General features: G+C 36.9%; 1 protein-coding gene across 1 annotated transcript; it reads left to right on the top strand.

Annotated features, from left to right (window-relative positions):
* Window positions 1–7,668: 7,668 nt before the first annotated feature.
* On the top strand, window positions 7,669–12,049 carry LOC114644503 (leucine-rich repeat-containing protein 10B). Its single transcript, XM_028792590.2, has one exon. The coding sequence runs from the start codon at window positions 8,274–8,276 to the stop codon at window positions 9,273–9,275; it is 1,002 nt and encodes a 333-aa protein (XP_028648423.1). The 5' UTR covers window positions 7,669–8,273; the 3' UTR covers window positions 9,276–12,049.
* Window positions 12,050–17,202: the final 5,153 nt, after the last annotated feature.

The raw sequence follows: 17,202 nt of genomic DNA, 5'->3' as shown, positions 1-17,202 counted from the left end.
TGTGGTGTTTCGTACCACTACTACTTTCCCATACTACTACCACTTTCCCATACTACTACCTCTGTCATGGAATCTGACATGAAACTGATTGGGAACCATAAAATTTTACATGTTGCTGATGCAAGAGGATATTTTCATATTTTACCCTAGTTCATACAGGTGTTTATATCAGTTATTATTTATTTCCATTATTATTATTATTATTATTATTATTATTATTATTATTATTATTATTATTATTATTATTTTGTGCTTCTGATTTTACAGAATGGTTGGGAGGTGGATATCAGAGAGTTGGTTTATGTCTTCAAAACTGGAGCTTTGCATATTATAAAATCCTATTGTATCCCGAGAGTTCTACAGGAATGCCATTCAGGTTTTTTCCTCTACATTGTTGTCAAGTAGCCCTATCTCAGTTTGTATGTTAGTGGTATTTTATATTTGTGTGATTTTGCCCTATTCAACTACTGAGATTCATATCAGTTTAACTGTTTTTAACTTAATATTTGTGTTTATGTATTGTAAAGAATAAGCAGAAAAATATCAAAGATATAGGGCAACTTGCAGCCAACCCCATATAATTAGAACATTTGAATGCAAAAGAAAATGTATGTACAATGCCAAAAGTGAGCTGTCCCCAACTTCTGTCTCAGGTAGACTCACCAAGATTTTGGCTCCTCCAGATTTCAGGTATTTTGGGAGGAAGAGGCGGGTCCATATGGACTGACCCTGGAAGTTATATCAGGGATGATACGGTAATAGTCTTCCTTTCTGCTGAACAGGGAGGAGAAAGATCATCATTACACAGCACCATCTCCTGTCTTGGCGGAGATTATCATCACCTGAGCCTTTAAACTCTTTCCCATGTGCACTCGCGTGACAGTATGAAAATGTATTAAGGTTTAATATTTTATTAATGTATTTAATTTGGGTAATTTCTAATTGTTTTGATGCTGAACTCAATAAGTTGTCTATATAAAAATTAATTAAATGGAACTTCGAGGCAATCTGTCTTAGATGTTATTTTAAGCCCAACAAGGAATGATGGAGCACAGTCAAAACATGCTATGAGTAAATTCTTTGGTCTTCAGAATGAACTAAGAATGCTGCAGTTATTTTTGAAGAATGCTTGAAATGGCTCTATTGCATAATACATATGAAGCTAATTCCTAAAGCAAGGATAACTAAACATAGTCTATGTGTGTGAGCAGGTGGAAAAACAGAGGCAGAAAGAGAGACTGTCAATTATTACATTAAGACAGCTTGTAGTTCTGAGCAAAGAAAGCCAACCAGCTCCAGCCAATACAGAAACTTTGCAACTCTGCCAGTAGGAGAGGATGAGAGAAGAAACAATTGCAATCTCTGGACCAGAAAGGTGTTCAATTAATTATACAGGTTATTCATTACAACTGGCTTGATAAGGAAATCTTTACCTCCAATGGTAAATAAGCTAGTGGTGGTTGAGACAAGCCAATAACTACTCCCCAAATCCATGAGTTATGTAAAACATTCCAGCAATTAAAGAGAATTCCTTGAAGAGACACAGATAAATAGAGATATATGTTGTCATAAAGAAACTGCAGTCTTATGCAAAGAACAAAGGAATGAAACAATAAAGCAACAATCCTACATCTTTTCTGGTGCTTTTCGTATACTATACTTATACTTCAGGAAAATTACATGAAACAAAGTGGCATATGAGGAGACTCCCTACCAGAGAGGTAGAAAAATGAGAGTCACAGTCTGATGTAAGAGCAAGATAAAAAGGGCACACCGTTCTGGTGTATCCACCCCAGATTTAGAGGTGTCCAACCCTTTTCAGGATCTTTGTGAGCTACAGAGTGATTCTGGTAACTCTGAGGTGGATAAAGAGTCCCAGTGGGTTATCTCAAAATCAGTCCCAAGGTTGAGAAAAGTACTGTATTGATATGTTTAGGAATCAGCCATTAAGATGATTCAAATTCAAGTTTACTCAAGAGACAGACAACCTTGTACAATGTGTTGCCTTCTTGGTGCACAGATAGGAGAGCTCCCTGGAAAGGAGGATAGGCCCCTGTTCAGAGTAGGGTGGATTCAGTTGTCATTAGTCAATATTGACCATATGTAAGAGCAGACTGATAGTTCTGCAATCCACATATAAATAGCCAGATGCCAAGCTGAGGAGCAGAACTGACAAGGTAGTCTTCTGAAATGTTCTGTCTGTGCCACACACCCACCTTTCCTATGAAAGGTTGAGGAGATTAGAAGGTTTAACAGATGTGTCAGATCTTGGTGTCAGATAGAGGGAGATAGGTTTAGGTTCCACCAAGATGGATTACATTTGAACTGAGGGGGCACAAATGTACTGATGAAGTAATGAGTAGAATAGTAGAGAATTGACGGAGTAGGAGGCAGTAAGGTTAGGACAGGCCTGGTTTATAACATAAGATAAAGTAATGGACAAAAGTACAAATGCAAATATACAAGTTAACTTTGTAATTTCTAGGCCATGGGTAAAAAGCCAAAGTTAAATGATTAATACATTTGAAAAATGCTTGCATTAGTGTAGGTCATCAATCATAAAGCAATTGAATTAGAGTTATATGTAGCTGCACAACTTATTATATTATACCAATAACACACACTTGGGTACATCTGAGTAAAGGGGATTAGCATAATATACAGTAGTTGTAGATCTTATGATAGCATGAGATTAATGGTTAAAAGGGTATAGAAACACTAAAAAGCAGTTAGAGAGAAATATCACTAAAAAGAAGAATGAAAAACTAAAGAATTTTTTTTTAGTTTTCATAAGTGAAAGACCAGTCAAGAAGGAGGTTAAGTGTATTAGGAACAATAAGGGTGAACTTAAATATACAAACAGTAAATCGTCAAAACTTGCATTTTTCTGATTTTTACACTTGTGATAATGTCAATTGCTCCTAGCATTAGGGACTTTAAGCAGGTATTTACTGACTGGAAATGGAGAAGAAGAAGAAGTGCTACTTAAATTAAATAGGATGAAATCTAATGAATCACTGGAACCAGTGAGTGCATTTGATGGGTATTTTACCGCAAATTCCTAAGGACCAGAAAGTATCAAATACTATTATAATATTTTTATATAAAATTTATATTGTATATTATTAATATTATTATATAAAAAGGGTGATCAAGCTGGTTCAAATAAATATAGGCCAGCAAGCCTAACATGCATAATGACTATGTTAATGGAAGCAATTATTTAAAAAAAAAAAAATGATGCATCATGTGGTGAGAACAAGTGAATTATAAACGTTCAGTATAATTTTGGTGGGGAGACTGTGTTTTGCTAATATCCTGGAATTCTATGAGGAATGAACAAAGACATACAAAAAGAAAGGTGGAAATGACATTGTTTATCTTGATTTTGAGAAAGCTTTAGATGAAGTACAACACAAGAAGTTAGTGAGCAAAATGAAAAGAGTGGTCACTCAAGATGCTCTGTGGAGATGACTGCAAAATAAATGCTGAGAACAATGGTGTTATGCTCTGATGCCTTATTTAATTGCTTCTTGCTGTTTCTGGGACTGTACACTGAAACCAAACATGTCATTTTAATGCTTATTTTTCATTTTGAGTTATTTTAATTATGTTGAAAATGAACCATGTTGGCCTGTGATGCTATTTTGTTTTTAATATGGGTTTGGTTATGGTGTTGCCATTTTCTGGTTCTGCAGCCATGTCACAGACAGTCTCAAAAGTAGCACTGTGTGCCATCATCAGCACGACTATATTTAAGCCAGCTCAGTGCTGGGACACTTTGTCCAAGATTGCAAATTTATCCAAACCTTATATGAGTTGTTTCTTTGTTGTTTTGGAATTTCTACTTCACAATTTACTGCTTTGTTTTCTGAAAACAATTTAAGTTTAGTGTTTGGATGTGGTTACTCATTTACTGATTCCTGAGTTATGATTCTTGGCTTGGTTTTGACCCCAATTCATATCCTGATTTCTTATTCCAATTTTACTGCTGCATTCTCTGCACAGTCAGTACAAAATGGATATACTTGAGAAAACCCTTTTCAGAATTTGGTGATGTTAAGAGTGGTTTCCCGCAGTGACAGGTAAGTAACTGTTTAAAACAGATACAAACAATATGGATAAAAAAAATGACACAGAGTGAACAGATTAAGTCCTGAGTGAAGACCATAATGCTGAAAGTGACATGCTCAAAGACATAGCAGACACAATAATGTATAAAAATATAAAAATAAATAGACCTTTTTAGGTTATTGATTTCTGACAGACTGTGCAACTGTCATTCAGCTTTTAACAAAACTGATTTCATCATTGCATATGCCACTCTTCAATCTCATGACTTACTAGCTCTGACAGAAATGTGGACCATTTCATGTAACTCTCTAACTCCTGCTGTGCTTTCCTCTTCTTACAGGTTTTCTTACACTCCATGTGTTTCTGAATGTGGAGATGGCACTGTTCTTTTTGTCTCCCAACTGGATATTTACCACTAATGATAGCGGCTTCACATTTTCTTTCCATCTTGCTTTAAATACTGATATATCGACCTCCAGGTCCATGTGAATTTTCTGAATGGACTTGATTTTTTTCTCTTTTCTGTTTCTAACTCATTTGGTTTCCTTGCAGTTTTCACCCACTACCTCAACACTCCTCCCTCCCAATCCATCACTCGCTTGCATATCTCAGACCAATTCTTCCATCCATCCATCCATCCATCCATCCATTTTCCAACCCGCTATATCCGAACACAGGGTCACGGGAGTCTGCTGGAGCCAATCCCAGCCAACACAGGGCACAAGGCAGGAACCAATCCCGGGCAGGGTGCCAACCCACCGCAGGACTTCTTCTATCCATCCTCCTTCATTTTCAGGTGTGTCACAATGTGACAAATGCCTTTTCTGGCTGTTTCTTGTCCACACTTCCTTCTCCTGATTACTTTGCCCAACTCTCGATTGCCTCTGAAATAAGCACTCTCTTTTCTTCTCTTTCTTCTTCTCTCGATGCTCACTGCCCTCATGTTGCTCTGATCATAACTCTTCTCCACAGCCTCAGCTATCTTACATTCTCTGTTATACTCACAGGGAGCTTCACTCTAGTGAAAGTGCTTTACATAAGAAGAAACAACCATCCCCAAGTACATATCTCTCCTGTCTTTCCTTCCAAAATCTTGGACTAAAGTATTCCTGTTGCTTCACTTAAATTTATTACCAAGCCAGTCATTGAGACAGTCCTTAGAAACCATGACATGCACCCTAGCAACTTATTAACTAAATACTGAGAAAGAGAAATGAATACACTTAAAACATAAACTAAAAAAATGACATTTTCTCCAAGTCAGAACATAAAAATAAAAATACATACATGAACATAAAACTTGACAGTCCAGATGTTAAATATTAAAACCTAATAAAATATCAAAATTTATCTAAAGCAAAGAAAAATATTAAAAAGCAAATCCAAAATCACAATGGACAGGAGTTGGGCTATATAATTAAATCGTAGGGGATTTACTGTTTATAGTTACCTTTATGGATAGGACAAAGTAATCAAACTACTAATATAGATGATGCTATACTTCATAATTGTGTAGAGCACACTACAACCAGAAGAAATCATTGTGTGAAGTTAGAGGAAGGGCAATGGGAATCAGATTGGTCAATAGATGGCAACAGGAAAGCATATAATGTAATATGGCTACCTCTCTACACATTACAATTATAAAGTGACTGGGAGTTAAGTGCTGGACTGCTGAGAGACTGGGAGTTACTTTGAAAATCATATTCAGACCATCTTGGGAGTTCCAGGGACTTTAACTTAGAAATGGGTCTGGGGAGGAGCTTAGTATCTTCTTCTGCTCATCTCTTCATTGATAATGGAAGGTTGAAGGAGAGCTAGAGACAAGCACGTGAATAGTGGGACAAAGAAAGGTCAGGATGAGTGGAGGAAAAAATTGAATAGGCAGGAGGAAACTTAACCAAAAAGGTACTTAACAGGTAGTCAAAAACTAGCCACCTTATCCAATAAATCGTGTCAGACCATTGAAGGAGGACCTAGAGATGCTATCAGATGTATTCTTTTTTCTGTTGTGTATTTATACCTTGTTATTGCCTTTCTGTTTATATGTATTTTTGCTAATACATATTCTTTTTAATATTTTGATTTGATCCTTCCTGATGATATTTGGCTTTGGATATACTGTAGCTCAAGAGCACCCCATCTATCTATCTATCTATCTATCTATCTATCTATCTATCTATCTATCTATCTATCTATCTATCTATCTATCTATCTATCTATCTATCTATCTATCTATCTATTGCAGAACATTTTTGAGTAACTTCAATATAAAAAGCAACTTGTATCTATTTGAATGGAGGATTGCAGGAATCTTTGGGTAGAGGGGTCCTTTCTTCGTTTTGGCAGGCCCAGCGCTGACTCAGTTGTGGAATGGCCAATAGGGGGAGGCAGCTTGATGGCCAAGGTCTCCAGGACTCTGAACAAATCCAAATCATATTATGTGATATCATCTACTGTTGAATTCTGCTTTGTACTTGTAATATTTCTATTGCACTATTGTATTGTATTAAAGATTACTTGTGTTCTGTTCTGTGTATTGTATTGTATTTACCCCCTTTTTTTGACACCCACTGCACACCCAACCAACCTGGAAAGGGTTTCTCTTTGAACTGCCTTTCCCAAGGTTTCTTCCATTTTTTTCACTTCACTACTCTTTTGGGAGTTTTTCCTCGTCTTCTTAGAGAATGGGGAACTGTCAAAAGGCAGAGCCTGTTAAAGCCCATTGTGGCACTTCTTGTGTGATTTTAGGCTATATAAAATTAATTGTATTGTATTGTATTTACTGAAGCTCTCTTATCCAGTACAGAAAAGTGCATAACCTATGCAAGTGCAACAAACATGCAAGTTTTCTAGTCTCTGCCAGCTCTGATTGAGACACAGTCTATTGTAGACACTCACAACCATTCACAATGGGCCAGCTGGAATTCCCAGAGAAAACGTAAACACAGAAATGATCCCAGTCAGGAGCCCCAGGCTGTGCTGCAAAATGTGATGTAATCTGCATGTGCAAATAAAAGCACATACTATTTTATGTTTGCGTGTGAGTGAATATCAAGAGTGTCCTTAACAGCATTTCACAAATAAACGAGTGAATTTATGTGTGCAACAGGACACAAGCATGCTTTAATGTTAACTGCACATTAACTGCAATTAATGTTATTGGGGCTGAATATAAACATTTTTGGTAATAAATGAATGTGATTTAAATATATTGCCTTTGTGGACATCTTCCATTAGCAGACACGTTTTGCGTGTCTGTACAAGTACGTGTGACGGGCTACGAGGCACTGTGTATTATTGAACACAATATGTCTAACAAATATTAATGTGCAAGTGAGCCACGGTAAAGCGATACATTAAACTGATAAACAAACATACTAGTTGTGAAAATATTTCGTCGTGGTAATTAATCTGTTGTTGGTGTGCACAGCTGAAAGTGTAATCGGGACGTTGCCGCATGTAGGATGGTGCTTGTCCCACGGCCACTTTCCTAGTCTTGTTAGCGCCATGTGATCGGGGTGGGATTTTTTTCCTGGTTAGTTGCTATTGGGAACACGTGCATCCTAGGCAACCTTTACGCAAAGCCCCTAACAGTACGCGAGGCACACAAAGAGGGAGGTGGGGAGGAGGTAGGGTGAGTTCGGAATCGTGATACTTTTTTCTTGTTTTATTTAACAAACTTCCATAAATAATTACAAGTATCCTTTCACGCCGCTTTAAGATGAAAAACCTTTGAGGGTGCTAAAGAGAGTAAGCACCTTACGGATGGACAGCAGCTGTGCTGGGCCGCAGCTTGCCGTGACCACGGGAGTCCGCATCCCTCGCTTGCTGTGTACGTCCCCAGGAGTCGCCAGCACCATGGTCAGGGGTCCGAGAAAGAGGCCTGCGGAGGCGGGCCGCTTCCTAGGAGTGAGAGAGGGGCGGCTACAGAGCCCGGCGCGCTGAGAGAATGTCTCCTCGGTACTTTCTTTACTTCGCCGCGCTAAAGATTTTCCATTAACTTTCGGATCTGCTGTTTTTAAAGAGGTGAAAAACAAAGAGGGAGTTGAGAAGAGCGTTATTCAGGATCTTCAAAGATGTCTTCTGATTCGATCCTTATTGCCCAGCATCAAAGTCTTAGACTCAAGCTCACGCCATTCCCGGCTGCTGCCGTGCCTGCCGGCAGCCCGGGACTTTCTGCGCCTCAGAGTTGAGCGATGGGGAACGCAGGAGGGAAACAGAGGACGTCCACGGAACAAGAGGAAGAATTGCCCCCGGACGTGGAGGAACAACTTAACAGTGGAGATAATATGTTGGACCTCAGCTTTAAAAAGTTAAAGTTCCTGCCCACTAGCCTCTGTAGGTTCTCCCATTTGGAAAAGCTGTATATTAGCAACAACAGGCTGAGGGAATTGCCACCAGAATTCCACGAGCTGGAGAACCTGCGCATCCTGGCCCTGGATTTCAACAAGCTGGAGGATGTACCCAGTGTGGTATGTCACATGGGGCATATCACCCGATTGTACCTGGGGAGCAATCGTCTAATGAGCCTCCCAGCCGAGTTCAGAAATTTGCAAAACCTGCGCTGTTTGTGGATGGAGAACAATTATTTCCAGATGTTTCCAAAGCAGCTTTTTGACTTACCAAACCTAAAGTCGTTACAGATGGGAGACAACCGCCTAAAAACCTTGCCAGAAGACCTCACACGTATGTCCTCACTGAGGGGTCTATGGCTATATGGGAACCGTTTTGAAGAGTTCCCACGCATCCTGATGAAGATGGAGTATCTAGAAATCATTGACGTTGACCGCAACAAAATTTCACAGTTTCCCAACCTTAGTCACCTGCATCAGCTGAAGCTGTTCTCCTATGATCACAATCCAGCTAAAGTCACACCAAAAGTATGTGACACTTGCATTCCAGTTGGGAATGGTGCCGAAGAAGTCTTGGCAGTACGTGCCCAAATCAAAGAGGAAGCTGAAACAGCTGCTGATGGAGCTGAAGGAGATGTTAGACAAGAGTGTGTGCCAGTCATACATGGCATTCTGAAGAATGGTAATTCATTCTCTGGGGCAGCAGAAGAGTCCACCAAAAATAGTATAACTGCTTTTGAGGAGCCTGGGGAGGAGGAGGAGGAAGCAGAGGAGGAGGAAGTACTAGAAACAGAAGAGTTAGAAGGAGAAGGAGAAGAAGAAGAAGAAGATGCACAGCAGTCTTAGCCAGCCACTTCCTCATCTTCCTACATACTGAAGGCCCGAACAAAATGCTCTTTGTAGAAAAAATGTTTACATTGTAAATCTTAGGCACCTGACAATATTAATTTAAATCAGAGATGCTGACACAAGTCACTAGACACATACTTTGCTCATGGCTATTTCTGTATTTTCCTGATTATTTTGTCAAGGTGATGTAGACATAATCTTCATTAGCACAATGGAGACGGAGCTGAAGTCCTCAGGCCAGGTGGACCACCTAGCATCTAATGACATTCCACTAAGGACGTTCTAATGCATCAGTAACTGAATAAAGAAGGTGTTTGTACTTTATTGTCCACTTTATCTCACTGGAAAATCATACCAAAATCATCCAGTTCCTTGATTTAATTTATTTTCCTTTCTTATTCATGTAAACTAAGATTGGACATTGTATGGTATGTATTTGCAAAATTTGTGCACATATAATTACTTTATTGTGCATTTTCAGAGTGGACATATGTCCAGTGTTGTTTTGGGCCACAGTGAATGAGTGATTGTGTTAAAAGATTATTAACGTATGACTACATGAGTGTTCAGATCTGTAGTTTTAGTTTTCAGTGCAGATTCATATAAAGTTTTTTAGCAGTGAGTATTAGTGAAATTTTAGGTTATGACTGTCTATTACCATATATTTTTGAGATCTGGAGTGTTTTTATGTTACATGCCTATGTCATTAGAAAGTGCATATATTATAACCTTTTGTATATGTACCTTGTTAGAATGATTGGATTTGTAAGCGTGTGTGTGCATATTCCTATGTGCATGTTTTAAGAGATATGCGTTTACTAACTAAATTGAATGTTTCATATTTAGCCCAAACAGAAATTTTAAGGTCTCTTATCTAGTTACCAAAGTGCTGCTGAACAGCAAAGTGGGTGGCTTTTTGTGCTCCAGAAAATTTTACAGACTTTTTCACAATCGGGTTTTGCCTGATATGTGGCTCAAACCTCATGTTGCCTTTCTTCTTAGAACCTCTGCACTGTGAATATTTCTAAATTAGTAGCCAAGACTTGCTTCATAATTTTAATAATGCTTTAAACTTTTGTGAACACTGAAGAAAACTAAGTTTTACTTGCTATCTGTCTACTTACAGATTGTTGATTCACTGCAGAGTGTAGGCCTTTCAGGTTTCACTGTCCTTACTTGCTATGAGAAGAAAATCTATCTTTAGTTTCTTGTTAAGTTGCTGTCGTGGGTTTTCTATACACAAAACTGTTCAGAACTTGACATTTTCTTGGTCTATTGTCTCACTAAGCTATTTTGGATTCCCCCACAAGGAAAAGAAATTGTAGAAAATGTGAAGACCTCTCAATTGCAGCAGACTGTTGAATCAATTTTAAAACTAACACAAAGCAGCCAAACACAGAATAGCAGTTGGAGGAAGGTATTTTTCTCAGGAGCTGAGACAGGATTTCGATAGGTTTTTTTTTTTTTTCCTTTTTTTTTTAGGCCAGGTTTTAAAAGAATGACCATCTTTAAGAAATGCATCACAATGAAATATTTACATTGTTTTTGTGCCTTGAGTAAGCTTATTCTGGCAGTTCTCATTCTTATGTTAATTTCCATTGAGACAATTTTAGTTTGTGTTCATATAAATACTAATGTTTAAACGTGTATAAATTTAAAGACTGCTCACACTTTTCTGTACACAAGGAATCCTGTAGAATGCAAAAAAAGTTTTGAATGCAAGGGTAAGAATTTAATCAGTGGTAGCATAAAATATGGTTAACTACCATCAATCCTAAGGCCTCTGCATAGATGATAGCTGGTAAATGCACCACCAGTTTTTTGGGGCAAGATGGTGGTTAATAAGAAGTACTTTTAGTCAGATATCCCCATGCTTGAATCATGACAATGACTCAGTCTTGTAACCTGGCTGTTTCTTTCATTACTGTAGTTAAAACAAATAAGGGTGTGATCTAGTTCTCAATATTCTGTTTAACTTGTTGATTGAGAATTACTGTTATGAAATTAAAGCAGCTTTAGTCAGGGAACATATCACTTCACATTAGTCAAATCTTTGCAGAGTGGGTATGAGTGTTTTTGTATTCCGACTCAGACATCCCAATTCTGTGCTCAGGGTGGCAATGTATATTTAAGCCACAGCTTTTAAATAGCACTGATGGACTCCAAAAGTGCCGTGCTGGTTAATGCACAAGTGATTTAATGTAATGGTGTGTCTTGAGGTACAGTAGTTGCCTGCTTGTGTGTTAATGAACAATGTTTAAAAAACCTCAAAAAGAACAATTTAGCACCTGTATATTAATATATGTTGAAATTATTATTCTCTCATTGAGGGCTGCAATAACATAGTAATTTCTAACAAGTGTGAAGTTCTGTTAATTTGTACTTTAAGAGGAATATTTTTAAGACACTGAATTGCATCACTGTCACATGTTGTATAATATTTAGATTCACTCCTGCTTTTTCTATAGGAGTGAAGTAGTTCTAAATAAAAATAAGAAAAAAAAGTAATATGTATTTTTTTAAATAGCCATTGTTGCTTTGTGTTTACATGTAAAATGTGCCTGGACATTTCTGAGATGGGGGTTAAGGACTGGGTAAAATGCCTTCAGATAGAGAGCGAGTCACAGATGCAGTCAGAAGGCTTCTTTTCCTTAAAAGGGCAGGCAGCAAGAAAACTGCAGCCGTTTTGAAAGAGAGAAAGAATCTTGCCAGGAATATAGAAATGCAGAAACAGATAAAATGATAAACAATGGAAGTAAAAAGATGATAAGACACACAGTAAAAAGTGGAAGAATTGGAAAGTAAAAGAGATGTATTGTTTTTCAGAGGAGACTGAAATAAAAAAGATGAGAAGTTGAGTGGGCAAGCAACAGAACACAGTAGTTTAAGTAAAACAAAAATAATTCAGAGATTGAGCTCCTTTAATAGTTGGAGCATTTTTCATTTTGTTTAGTAACTTCATAAAAAAGTCTGTTATCACACTTTTGTTTATTAAATAGTGAGTTAGGATAGGGTCTGCAAAAAGCAGCGTTGGATTAAACAGCCTTGAAAATTATATATTATGCTAAATTTTGCCTGGATAGAAAAAATAGAAAAATATAGCATACAGTCTTTTGTCTCATTTTTATTTTACTTGAGACCTTCACAATTAAGTTTTGATCTATATTTATTCTTACTTTATTGTAGCTCTCTGCAGATACATAATGAAAGTACATATTTTCTTTTTACTTAAAGCTCCGTGTAAAAGTTTGGAAACCCCTGGCCAACTTACATATTTTTTTGACATTTGAAGTAAAAATAGGAAATACAACTTTGACAGCAAGAAAACTAAAACAATGACTTTTTAAAATGAAAACGTTAAGGTACAATTCCAGTTTATTTGATGAACAAAAAAATGTAAGTAAATAAAAGAGTAAATATTGCATTTACAAAGGTTTGGGAACATTTACATTTTTGAAGCCAGCTACTGTATAAGCCTTTAAATTATTGTATTGGTAAATTATTCTCAATATTCCATCAAGTTTGTCTCGAGCTCTGAGATATTCTTGGACTGCCTTGCGTGGACAGCACATTTAAGATCTACCCAAAGATTATTAATGATAGGAAAAAATGGTTATTTACATGCTGAAAAGGAAGGAAGGTTAAAGACACAACATTTTGGCTGTATAGCCTTCATCAGGTGTGCAACTGAAGGATAGAGCAGGTAAATAAAGCCAGGGCAGATGAAAGGAGGAAAGGTGAAATTTGGTGAAAAAAAGCTGTGCTTAGAGAAGATGAGGGGATTAAAAAGTTAGTCGGTCATTAAGACCTAGAGAAATATGTGATGATCCCAGGCTGAGAATGAAAGTTGCTTCTTCTGTAAACTCTGTGAAAGAACACAGAGAGATCAGTGTGGCTATGATCAAGGGATGTGAGGTATTCTACAATAGGCTTTGTAAGGTCTTTGCTTTTAATGGTTCCAATTTGCTTCCTGATACGGTCTGCTTGCCATCTGCTTGTTTCACTCATGTAGATGGCAGGAAACTTCCTATAAGAAATGCAGTAAATAAGATTTTTAGACTGGATACAGTGGTAGTGTTGGTTATGTATTTGCAAGTGGGACAGTGACTCCTGTTGCCACTCAGAGTGCCTGGTGAGTAATGTGGCTCTCCTCTGTGAATTGAGCTGCAGATAAGAATGTTGCATAGTCTAAGTGGTTGACAGAAAGAGATCAAAGGAGGGTTAGGAAAAAAGGCTTCTGTGGAAGAATCAGTCTACAAAATTGAGAAACTTTGTTTTGATGACCTGTGGAAGAGAAAATAGTGTTAGGGTGGAATGAGAGGACCAGAGGGATGTGCATTTCAATGATGTTTATGTCTGGGGACTTCAAGGACCATTCCAAAACCTTCACCTTACGTTTCTCGAGGTACTTCTTACTAGTAGATTTTGAAGTGTATTTTGGGTCACTGTCTTGTTGGTGAAAGTATCCTTTTTCAGCTTCAGTTTCAGAGTTGGTTATATTATGCAGATATTGATTCGAATACTTAAGACTTTGTTTTTTGTGAGATTGTAAGGGAGATTTTCTTCTGATGGCTCTTGTCATGTCTGTGTAAGTAATGTTGCACAGTAAACCACCATTTCTTTCTCAGGTAAACCTGCTTGCAGGTCCCTTGCAGTCACTAGGGAGGCTTTGCGTTGCCTTTCTGCACAGCACACAAGCTGTTCCAACAGTCAGTTTTCTTGGTGTTCCAGATCTTGTCTTGACCTCCACAGTTGCCCTTAACTGTCATTTCTTAATGACATTTAGGACTGTGGAAATTGCTAGCTTTTAAGTGATTTGATATCTTTTTATAGCCTTCCTCTGCTTTGCAGGCATCAGTTATTTGAATTTTCAGAATCTCAGTCTGATGATTAGAATAGCCCATAGTTGTTGAGTGTCGTACAATATTTGAAGGGTCAAATAATTTATTAGGGTCTGGAATTGTCATTAACTGACATTTTTTGACAAGAGTAACACACAGTAAGTTCCGATACCTTACACCTGAAAAGCTGCCCAAACTTTTGCAAATGCCACATTACTCTTATCAATGAAATATGTAATCTGGTCACAGGTTCCTAAATATTTGCTTGGAAAAGTATTCAAGCATTGCATTTTTGTCATGTAGTCCACGACAGGTACTGGGCAGGGTATCCAAATGGAAAAATCTGGACAAAAAACACGCAGGAGATATTTATGATTAATCAAAAATTGGCTTTAACTTGCAAAAAAAAAAAAAAAAATGAATAACTGATTTGTACCATCTTGGCTTTAAGGTGGATAGAATATTTTTGGGGAAAAAATGGCTAAAAATGAATAAAAATGAAAACCTGAAACAACATCTACAATCATTCAAATACAATCAAATTACAACATGTTGAAAGGGGAATTCTTAGCTTTTCATGCTGTTGCTACTTAATTATTTGACAGGTTTTTCATAGCAGTTTTTTTTTTTATTGGAAATGCTTTCTCACTTGAGCCATTCAATTGTGTCTAACCAATTCAAGATAAAAAGAATATCCCAAGATGCTGCAAAATGAATTATGACCAAGATTTCAGTAAAAACAAAAAGATCACATTTCTAAATTGCAGAGAAAAGCTCAGTGGCTTTAGAACAATAGAGTATATACCTTTCTTCAATTGGTATGCACATGTTTGAGTTAAGAGAAGACAATTTATTGATGGACCATTTACGATATTTGCATTGTGATAGTTCATAGTTTTTAGGGTTGATTGTTTACAGAGACTCCGGGAGGTTTGTTGGAGCTATTTGGCACGCCATTTATCTCAGTTTAGCATATCATACATTCAAACATTAAATCAAGCACTTAGAACCAAGATACTAAGGTAAATGTCTACAAGGGAAAATTAAATCAATTGTTTAGTTTAAGATATAACAAAAGATCTTTGATGAATGGACAGACACAAGCATGAAAATGGAGATACAGGTGATTGATTTGTTTCTGTGTTGCTTTAAATTAGATATGGAGGGTTTGTGCATGGTTCACAAAGTTTTGTTGTCTTCACCCATTTGTTTGATACAGTACTAAATTATTCATTATGTAGTAGACAGGTGCTCCATCTGCTTTGCACCCACTGCTGCTGAGTGACTCTATCTTAGAATATTTTGAATATATAATTTGGAAGCATTATAGCTCCAGAAGCAGTGTAAACCAAAATGCCCCATGGTCTTCAAAAATAATAGATCTGTTTTTAATAAAAGTTTACAGTGAATCTGTTTTTCACCCATTTATCTGTCTGCTTGAAATAAGCATTAATATATCATAGAAATGTAAATTAAATAGACTATTCATCAAGTATGCTCTTGTATTTTACACAAAAATAAGTGGACATGAGCATTTAAATTTGACCTACTTCAATTAACATGTCCTTTGTCACGAAAAAGCCTTTCAAATCCCTCCACAGCATTTCAGTTTCACATATCACTTTATAAAAGAACATAACAACAAGTTCAACAAAAACAAGCACATAAGCTAAACACAGGTTATTAACCCCTGTTCACCTAACTCTAAATATGTTCCTGCAACAGAAGAATATACCACCCGGTTATTTTTTCCACATATTTATGGTTCTGTTTGTGAAGAAAAACTTTGTAAAAGTTGTACAAAATGTATGTTATTATCTTTGATCTGTATTTTCTGAAATATCTCACTTTAAAATAACAGCTGGAATGCTTTACAATAATTCCTGCCATGTGAACACTTCCATCACTTTATCTCTTAATTCCAGTTTGTTTAAATTGAAAAGATTCAACACTTTAATTTTCCCCAACGCTCATACCCCAATCGTCTAGTCTGGTTGACTTTTTTTATTGCTGTTATACTCTTTTTTGTAATATAAAGATCAGAACTGTACACTGTATTTCAGAATAATCTTCGAAATGTCACAACTTTTAGTTTTTCACTAGTTTTTTTTTTTTTTAGTTAAGATACATATTATCATATGCACCCCTCTGATGAAATGCTATTGTTGCTTCCTTATATAGGTCTACCATATACATGAAACACAGTCACCTCTGTCTAAACCAAAGTTGACTGTTCACTAACAGGCCTGAGCTTTACATGCACTGTAAACTATCATGACTGAGTTGTTTAATGATTCTTTCAAATGACTGCCCAAAGCCATCTTCTGTATGTGCATTAATTTAGATTGCAAATAAGGTGTATTTGTAAAGCAATGTGGAATGAGACCCTGGTCCACAGAAGTCATGACAGTTTGATCACAGTTGGACACACTGTGAGTCTGGGGTTAGAAGTGCATTCTGTCCAACAGTATCAGCCCTCCACTCTTAAAAATAATTATTCTTTAAAGGCGTTTTATGGTTCTTCATTGGGTTGTATGATTCATCATAGAGTCATTCCTTGCCAAATCACCCTTTTACTCTGGGAAGAGTTCTTTGCATATTAAGTTGGTTCATGGTGCTTTGAAAAAAAATCCTAATATGTAGAAAAAAATTACCTCTTTAATGTTTGGTAGGCTAACTAGCAGGACAATAACAGATTAAAAAACATGTCCTTAGCCTGTGTTATTGTATGCAGAAAGACTTCTTTCAAAATCATAAAACCATTGGTATTTCACAAATTTGTTACTATTTATTCATAGTTATTTACTGCATGGAGCTGGTTACTAATATAAATAAATAAAGGTTCATTCTGGAACCTTAATGTGGACGGGTCTTTTGGGAACCAAAAATGGTTCCCTTATGGCATCAGTCTCAAGAACCAGTCTGGAACCTTTATTTTTAAGAGTGCAGAGTTAGAGGCATTCAATTCTGATACCTCTGAGTAGTAGGGTCACAACTTAACCAACTCATCCCTCCACAAAAAGTGAAGGAGAGAAAAAAGGAGAAGTGAAGCTGTAAAGGTTTGCTCCAGTAAGGCGAAGTCT

Source organism: Erpetoichthys calabaricus, chromosome 2 (genome assembly GCF_900747795.2).
Source record: "Erpetoichthys calabaricus chromosome 2, fErpCal1.3, whole genome shotgun sequence".
Taxonomy (NCBI): domain Eukaryota; kingdom Metazoa; phylum Chordata; class Cladistia; order Polypteriformes; family Polypteridae; genus Erpetoichthys; species Erpetoichthys calabaricus.
This window is presented reverse-complemented; position numbering and strand designations above follow the sequence as displayed.